This window comes from Maniola jurtina, chromosome 2 (genome assembly GCF_905333055.1).
Source record: "Maniola jurtina chromosome 2, ilManJurt1.1, whole genome shotgun sequence".
Classification (NCBI taxonomy): Eukaryota; Metazoa; Arthropoda; class Insecta; order Lepidoptera; family Nymphalidae; genus Maniola; species Maniola jurtina.
Genome location: NC_060030.1, coordinates 9,024,659 through 9,033,717, shown reverse-complemented (window position 1 = coordinate 9,033,717; position 9,059 = coordinate 9,024,659). Strand labels below are relative to the sequence as shown.

Here is a 9,059-nt window from a genome sequence, read left to right as displayed (position 1 = left end):
TTATTTACATAAAACGTAAGTCTATTGTTTGGTTAATAACACCACAGGGGTGGTGGTCGGGGGTCGCGTGTATCTCTATGTATTTAAATTCCATTCAAAAGAATGGCATGCCATGGTATGGTGGCATTTTAAAAACCTCACTATACCAATGTTACCCATAAATCTTAGGTTTTTTGATGGTTTTTTGTCACGTCAATGTCAGCTGTCACTATAACCAAAACGTCAAAAACTGGCATTTGCAATGTTGTCAACTTAGTACTTTAGGTACTAAACTAATGCATTTTTAAATTCAACTGTATATGACTTTAAATAGGTAGTGTCTAATGCGAAATCTAGTACCCTAGTACCTTTCTTACCTTTTTAGAGTCCCGTGCCTCCTAGTTAATTCGGGGACTTAATTTAAGTAAGTTTCAATACCTTCTAAAATAAACTTAAAAACGGAATATAAGTTTATTCTCAAGTTCAACGATTCAATGCTTTTTTTAGTGTTTAGGACAATCTAGAGCAATTTTTAGAATGACTTGGTGCATTTTTTTACAAACGCGCTGGCAGCACTGGTAATATTTTGTCAATTTATGCAAACGTCAATGAAATCAAAAATCAAATAATAAACAACATTGCATTTCAAACTTTATCAAGATTTAAGATTTTTAGATATTAAAAATGTCCGGGGAAGACTGTGAATCGCTTGATAAAGGCGATAGTGATGGACAAAAGCCGGACAAAATGTTTACATTGAAGAAATGGAATGCAGTGGCGATGTGGAGCTGGGATGTTGAATGTGATACCTGTGCTATTTGCCGCGTTCAAGTCATGGGTAAGTTAGTTTTGTTCATTGTATCAGGCTATCTATGGCCTGAGAGCCCATAGGAAACTTTGGAGGTGTGATAAAAGCTGAGAGTTGCAGTATTGTGCTTCTTCAATATGGCAAACTATTGTGGTACCTACAGTTACACTGAGGGCACTATTTTCTTTTATTCATCATCATCAGAATCAACTCATTGCTGGCACACTACTGAATACGAGTCTCCTCTTAGAATGAGTAGGGTTTAAGTTTAAGCTATAGCCTGCCCGCTGGCCCATTGCGGATAAACTGACTTCACTAACCTTTGAGAACATTAAATATAGAGAATACTCATGCATGCAGGTTTCCTCACCTTGTTTTTTTCATCGTTTTAAACACTAACAGTATTTTAGATGTGTAAAGTAAGTATTAGATAGTAATCTTCATTGTAAAAAATAAAATATTGTACTACTAATTAATCATTTCACTAATTATAATAGATCACATAACAAAAAAGTAAAATCAATAGTACTTTACACTTATAGGTGTCCTAAATTTATTTGAATAAAACACATTAATTAGGAATGAAAATTACATATTTAATACCTCTTTTAATGTACCATGAAACTACACAAGAATAGGTTCATATTTAAGAAACCTATAGTCGCAGGGAAATGATAAAAACTGGGATTTGTAAAATTTATAAAATTAAATATAATGATCAAATTCAATTGTTATCTTCAATTCAATCATAGTTCCAATGTAATCTGCCAGGATTTCATCAAATTCCAGTATCATCATTTTTCTGCGACATAATATGTCATACGTATATACAATTAAATTAACTAAGTATTTCTTACCAAAATATTTCTTGGTTTTTGTTTCTTACAATAACTGTTCTTAATATTCTCTATATTGGATTTGTCATATTATTATCATCACATAGCCTATGACATGTGGAATGCTAGGGTGAAGTTGCCACACCACACCACATCTACCAAAAGTTATTATTTTGAAAATTATAAGGGAAAGTTTCAGTACATACAAACCACTACATACACATACTGATACACACTCAAATTGTAATAGAAAACCAGTCAGTTTCAACTAACAAGTAGTTTATACAAAAAATTATTTAATTAAGTAGATATATTATTATGTATTATAATTTAATCTAAGTAGGTACAAAACCTAAATGTATAAAGAATATGGCTTTACTCACATGTGTATTCGAAACAAGCCCGACTAGTTTCGAAACCATCTAGGGTTGGTTAAGATCCGAAACCTCTCACTATAGTTACACTTATAAAACATAGCTAAATATAGTTGTTAGCGACTATTCTAAATAGGTACAATATGGTTTACATCAATTGGAAAATTTAAATATACAATAATCATATTTTTCTATGACCTAGCTTCTACTACTATTTTTATCTTCTATACCTACGTATATATAACAAGTGTAAATTAAAAATTTATAACACCCCCGACAAGTGAAGGTTACAGTAACTTGAAAAGAGCTGATAACTCTCAAACGGCTGAACCGATTTTCTTGGATTATAGCTAAGAACACACTCGATCAAGCCACCTTTCAAACAAAAAAAACTAAATTAATATCGGTTCATTAGTTTAGGAGCTACGATGCCACAGACAGATACACAGATACACAGAAACACAGATACACACGTCAAACTTATAACACCCCTGTTTTTGGGTCTTGTGAATCTTGTCAGAAAGGACTACTCTATATTTACACAATTCAGATTTTACTAGATGACAACAACTAATAAGTAATAATAAATACCTATATACCTTTTGCTTTCATTACATTAATTACTACAACTTAGCAACCACTAGGAAGTGGCTTTATATTTGCAATCGAACTCATTCTGCGACTCCTTGGTATAATTCTGCCGGTCATTTTATTTTCAATTTGTTCAAGACTTTTGCCTCTCGTTTCTGGGACACATATGACAACAAAAAATAAACCAATAAAACAAATACAACCAAATAACCAAAACGTACCTGCGGGTCCTATACCTACTAAAATATTATGGAAAGTTTTTGTTACTGTGAATGTGCAGAGCCAGTTAAAAGCAGTACAGATCGATGCAGCACCTCCTCTGACTTTAGCAGGCAATATTTCACCCATCATTAGCCACGGTATCGGACCAAATGCTAATGAAAACCCAAGCAAATAAATCATAATACTTGTAAGGGGAAGCCATCCCAATTTCGATACATCTAAATTTAAATTGTCACGTGTGTAAAAAAATGAACCTAAAACAACAAGTGTAATAGTCATAGTCACAGATGAAATATAAAGCAACCTTTTACGTCCGGCTCTATCGATGAGAGCTGTGGCAAAAAATGTTGATATAAAATTAACAAGACCTACAATGATTGTAGATAGATTTTCATCAACAGAACTTCCAGACATTTTAAATATCTTAACCGTGTAAAATATAACAGCGTTTATTCCAGACATCTGTTGAAAAGCCATAAGGCCTAAGCAAATTAATATCGATTTCATATATTTCATGTTAAGTATTTCTCTAACGCTCGATCCGTTTTCTATCTCAGCGTCTGAAAGAGCTATGTCGCGCATCTCGTTATCAATTTTAGTATTATAACCGCGAAGCCACTGCAAAGCTTTACGAGCTTCTTCGTTTCGTCCGCGAGAAATATACCAACGAGGCGTTTCAGGGATCATAAACATGAGTACTAAGAATGGAACAGGCAGAGCCGCACCAAGGTACGCCAGTTGAGACCAATCAAGATATTTTCCAGCAACGTAACAAATTAGAATACCAATATTTCCAATGGCGGTGGGGAACAATCCTAAAGTGCCGCGAACTTCTGGTTGAATCGTTTCTCCAAGATACACGGGAAAAGCTAAGGAACCGATACCTACACATAGGCCGCATATTGCCCGTCCGGCAAGCACCAAGTGAACAATTTTGGCAGTAGCTATTAACATCCAGCCAACAAAGAACGGAACTGCTGTGAAAAGAATAGTTCTTCGTCGGCCGATATAGTCCACCAAAGGGCCTCCTAGCACTCCTCCTGCTAATGCAGCTAACGGCATAAGACCACCAACCCAGCTTGCCTGTGAAGTAAATTATGATATTATTTATAAGTGGTTATGTATGTACCTGATCAACCCATTTCCGCCCCACTACTGAGTACGGCTCTCCTCTCAGAATGGAAAGGGTTTAGGCCATAGTCTGCCACGCTGGCCTAGTGCGGATTGGCAGACTTCACACACGTTTGAGAATAAGGAGAACTCTCAGGCATTCCTCACGTTTTCCTTTACCGTTAAATCAAGTGATATTTAATTACTTAAAACGCACATAACTGAAAAGTTAGCGGTGCGTGCCCGGGATCGAATCCCCGACCTCAGATTAGGAGGCGGACGTTTTAACAACTGGGCTATCACGAGCTTATGTACAGCTTATGTATGTACTTATGTATAACATTTTTGAATAAATACGTATAAGAACAATATCAACAACATATAGATAGAATATAATGTTGTTGATTTAATTGGTGTTTTTTAGATATTTTAATTTTACTGTTTTAGGATTTCTCGTGCGATGGTACGGAACCCTTCGTGGCCGAGTCCGACTCGCACTTTATTGGTTTTTTATACGTATTTTTTGATTTAGCTATTTTAAAAACATACTTCTTCCTCTGAAACGGATATGCTCGTGCTATTTTGCATTGTCACCAGCGCAGGCGATGTATATGCAGAAGAATATCCCACAATCATCGATCCCATCGATACGGCAATTGCAGCTAATATCTGTGAAATAAATAAAGTACTGTTTATAATACTTACTTGCTGAGCCCACTGAGACGCCCTGCCTACATAATCTCTACACAGTCACACTATAATATTATAAAGGCGAAAGTTTGTATGTGTGTGTATGTGTGTGTGTGTGTGTGTGTGTGTGTATGTTTGTTACTCCTTCACGCAAAAACTACCGGACGGATTTGGCTGAAATTCGGAATGGAGATAGATAATATCCTGGATTAGCACATAGGCTACTTTTTACCCGGGAAAACCAAAGAGTTCCCACGGGATTTTGAAAAACCTAAATCCACGCAGACGAAGTCGCGGGCGTCAGCTTGTATAAAGTTGCTTTCCGCTGTCTGTTTGAACACTTAGATCTTTTAAATAGATAGAGTGATTCAAAAGAGTGGTTTATACGTATGGTTTAATATTGTTTCAATTATTCAAAAACCTAAATCTACGTAAGATGATGTCGCGAGCATCAACTAGTATTCTACAGAATAAATGTAAAATGTGCTATAACTGCACATATTTGTAGATATAGGATTCGTCTGCAATGTAATTGATCGGAAAAAATATTCGGCATTTGATATCTAAGTACATAATGTTAAACTTTTGTTATGTATATTTGTTAGACATTGTTAATAATTAACAGATTTGTTCGCAAGTGTACAATGAACTTTCTTAATGACGTCTATTGAGTGAATTGGATATGACGGCATGGTCGGGAGGTGTGTGCGGACTGCATACAAACAATTTAAGCAATCATCAACAATCATTGTTTCCACTTACATACACGACCACTAAATCACTTCATGTAATCGATATCATTGTCAATGCATATTTGCCACATTTATAATGTGCAAAGATCTACCAATGTAAAAAAGATACATCTAGTTAGTCCGAAAGAAAAAATCCAAATTTTTGAAAAAATAATAATAATAATCAGTTACGTCGCTGTTTTGAAATTAAAACTTAATGCTATATTAATATAAATATACTCGTATTTTATCATGGAGTCCAGTTTTTTTGTTAAGAGGGCGCATTACCTTGTTTTACAATTTGCGAAGAGATTTTAATATTACTTTAATCGGTCATTTTTGAAGAATGTTCAGTCATAATGTTTTGGGTTTAATTAATTGATAAGGTTATAAAGCGTAGACTAAATCATTCATGGTACGTTAACGTAGTCAAAAGGTATTTATACCGCAAAATATTTAAATCATGTTATCAAGATTCAAAAAGAATTTCTTATTTTGTTAATGTCAGTAATAGGAATATAATTCCTAGGTACATCTTACTTTTCCTCATTTTAGCAACACTGGCTTCATCGCTGAATTGATTAATTTTATTCAACCATATTATACAACAATTAATGTAATGTATTATTTAGGTAATTTATAATGACCAATGAAATTAGGTATGCGTGTTGATTAATAATGTTTGTTGCATCAAGTTAAATATCAATAAAATAAATCTGTAGGTCGATTCCGTAAAACTACGGTAAAAGGTTTTTATAACTGCCAACGGGTCTACATCTGCAACAGATTCTTTTTAAAACAAGTGTAAATTAAAAATTTATAACACCCCCGACAAGTTAAGGTAACAGTAACTAGAAAAGAGCTGATAACTTTCAAACGGCTGAACTGATTTTCGTGGATTATAGCTAAGAACACTCGATCAAGCCACCTTTCAAACAAAAAAAAACTAAATTAAAATCGGTTCATTAGTTTAGGCGCTACGGTGCCACAGACAGATACACAGATACACAGACACACAGATACACAGATACACACGTCAAACTTATAACACCCCTCTTTTTGGGTCGGGGGTTAATGACTATGACAGATAGGCGGATAGATGGGCTGGGCGAAACAATGTTTGTTCCTAGTTTTACTACGGAACCCTTAATTTTTTTTTTGTAATATTTAAATAGCTAACTTGCCACGTTTCTGCTTGGGCGTTTGTGTTGCACGCAAAATTATAAATTTCTAGACCTAACAGTTTGAGTCGTAGCTTCGATACGTAAGTTGTACCGAAGTAAGTACCTTTAAATTGTACAGACATATTTTTACAAAAAGGTTTGAACAATTCCTTTAATTTTATATTGTATTTTTACCCGACTACGGCAAAGCCGAAAGGAAGGGTTATGATTTTTAAATTTAAATTTTAAAAAGAACTAAAATAATCACCTACCTGTGAAAATGTATATTTCGGCTTTTCATATTCACTGCCACTTACAACAATGCTATAATGCGTATCAGCTCTCATTAATATCTTCATTTTTGTTTATATGTAATACGTTCACCATACAAAAATTCAACCACAATTCACAAGTGAATTACTGAATTTAGCCGAGCACTGTGATATCAATGTTGAACGTACATGGTGCATTCAAGAAATGAATATGTCCCTGCGCAGTCTTAGCGATTTATAGGAGCACTCAAATTGATTTACAAAACTGACTTGTTTTCCGATGTGTTCATGCACTGTTTAAGTATTTTGAATTTCACGCCCGCCCAGCATCATTGAACACGACCACGATAGTTCTGCTATAAAACTTCAGAGAGTTAGGCTGGTTTTTTGGTTGCAGCATCATGTCTTTTTTATTTTTATTCAGATACAAGTTAGCCCTTGGCTGCGATCTTATCTGATGGTAAGTGATGACGTGGTCTAAGATGGAAGCGGGCTAATCTGGATCTGGGTTTTCATTAAACCCATATTACTTTGGTTTCCACACGGCACCTACTTCAACACGCTGCAACAGTACCGCTGTTGCAGCGTGTTGGGATTACTAAGAGGATAAAATTTATTGAGTTGATTAGACAAATGCAAGTAGGTAATATAAATATCAGTTACATATTTATCTTCAAATTAAATAGTCTCTGCTAATATCGTAAAAGAGCTTCAAGCTGGTGCCCTAATCTTTTGTAGGCTTAGATTTAGTTAGATTATCTACTCGTAGCTACTCGTATGTTTATTTCAATAAACTTCAACTTCAATACAAAAACAAAACCTATGTAAATACTAACTGCCTTTTCATTTTATGTTAGGTATATCATGTGTTTAAAGAAATAGGCTAAGATTCTCTATAAAGCGTGGCACATGTTGTTTGTGAATCTAGGAACTCCTTGTAAACAAAATTTATGGATGTAATCAATTCGCCTAACGTGAGCATAAACAATAACCGGAACATCTGATTGGATGCAAACAGCACAACAATGTGTTGCAATTATTTTATTATGAATTAAATCAATTTATAAATCAACTTTAGTTATTCCATGAGTAGGATTGTACGGTTATTGTTGTTCATGATATACCCAGTTTCCCGTATGTCTGTGTTGAACGTTTCTTTTAATTGAATCACTTTTGAACCGATTTCAATATATTTTAACTGGAAAACGACATTGATTTTGCAGTAATCGTTTTTAAACATAGTTTTATCTTTTGTACTTACATTGCCATCGTAGTACGTATTTAACGGTGCCAAAGTTCCCTTTCAAAGAGTGTTTAGTATCTTTGATATTTCTACGTAACCAGGATCTTTTACCAAATCATAAAAGCCACCAATTAAAAAAAAATATTTCAGCTATTCATCATCTATTGTCTTTAGTCTTCTATTAATTTTTTCTGATCTTACCTGATTTCTATGTTTAGAACTCTACATATCGAACAGTCCGTATAGTGGCGCATTTAAATTGTTTGGTAACCATCAAATCACGCTTAAGAGGGGTCTCTCCGTCACTCGCTTCATACAAACATAGTTCCAATTTAATTTGAATATTAAGCAACCAAAGTCCATGAAATTTTGCAGACATATTCTAGAAACTAATATCTATGTCTGTGGTTTTCCAGATTTCTGTTAAAATATTCGGATTCAAAGTTACGCGGTCTTAAAAATTTACATACAAATCTTTGAGCCCCTGTAATTTTAAAACCACATATTTTTAGAAAAATCTAAAACACCACAGACATTAGTTTCTAGAATATGTCTGCAAAATTTCATGGACTTTGGTTGCTTAATATTCAAATGAAATTGGAACTACGATTGTATGAAGCGAGTGACGGAGAGAGCCCTGTTAATCCCATTTAATGTAATTAAGCGTATGCTGAGTAAACAGTCATACATCTAACTGAGTAGGTACGACATATATTTTAAATTTATCAGTAGTACACATTATGCTAATAAATAAATGAATAAAGCTAATGTTCACTTGTATTCATCTTCTTATTAATTTTGTTAGCTTTTAAGTACTTATGTATAATGTATATATTTTTATCCGTTCTTGTACATAGGCCTCTTCATGCGCGCGCCATTCCTCCCGGTGTTGGACGAGCCTCCTCTAAGTTTAAGGCTTAAGGGCGAAGCGACCGGCCTGCCCGCGAAATTCAAATTTAATTTGGTTTTTCGCAATTTGTAAACTAATACGACAACGTAGGCTTATGGCATTCTGATTCCGACAATGACAGTATCATCCT

The 9,059-nt window shown here is 34.4% G+C and overlaps 2 protein-coding genes across 3 annotated transcripts in view; one reads left to right on the top strand and one right to left on the bottom strand.

Annotated features, from left to right (window-relative positions):
• The first annotated feature begins 558 nt into the window (after window positions 1–558).
• The window catches only part of LOC123873143 (RING-box protein 2), a 40,288-nt gene continuing 31,787 nt past the window's right edge, over window positions 559–9,059 (top strand). Inside the window, exon 1 of the mRNA XM_045917856.1 lies at window positions 559–817. Coding sequence (XP_045773812.1) covers window positions 664–817 — 154 coding nt within the window. The 5' untranslated portion in view covers window positions 559–663. The remainder of the gene's footprint in view (window positions 818–9,059) is intronic.
• Window positions 1,619–7,033, bottom strand: LOC123873086 (facilitated trehalose transporter Tret1-like). 2 transcript variants are annotated; one of them, XM_045917794.1, is made up of 4 exons: window positions 6,777–7,033; window positions 4,470–4,589; window positions 2,613–3,893; window positions 1,619–1,629 (listed from the first exon to the last, which is right to left on the bottom strand). In XM_045917794.1, the coding sequence occupies exons 1-3, from the start codon at window positions 6,861–6,863 to the stop codon at window positions 2,628–2,630; spliced, it is 1,473 nt and encodes a 490-aa protein (XP_045773750.1). In that variant the 5' UTR covers window positions 6,864–7,033; the 3' UTR covers window positions 1,619–1,629; window positions 2,613–2,627. The 2 variants fall into 2 exon arrangements, with proteins under 2 accessions (XP_045773750.1, XP_045773742.1); XM_045917786.1 differs by lacking the exon at window positions 1,619–1,629 and having other exon boundaries at window positions 2,413–3,893.

Bases quoted from the DNA above. Each gene is read 5' to 3' on its own strand.
- LOC123873086 (XM_045917794.1), bottom strand. From the start codon at position 6,863: ATGAAGATATTAATGAGAGCTGATACGCATTATAGCATTGTTGTAAGT. The intron at 4,590-6,776 runs GTAGGTGATTAT...TTTATTTCACAG, and splicing joins CGAAATATACATTTTCACAG to ATATTAGCTGCAATTGCCGT. The intron at 3,894-4,469 runs GTATGTTTTTAA...TTTACTTCACAG, and splicing joins TATCCGTTTCAGAGGAAGAA to GCAAGCTGGGTTGGTGGTCT.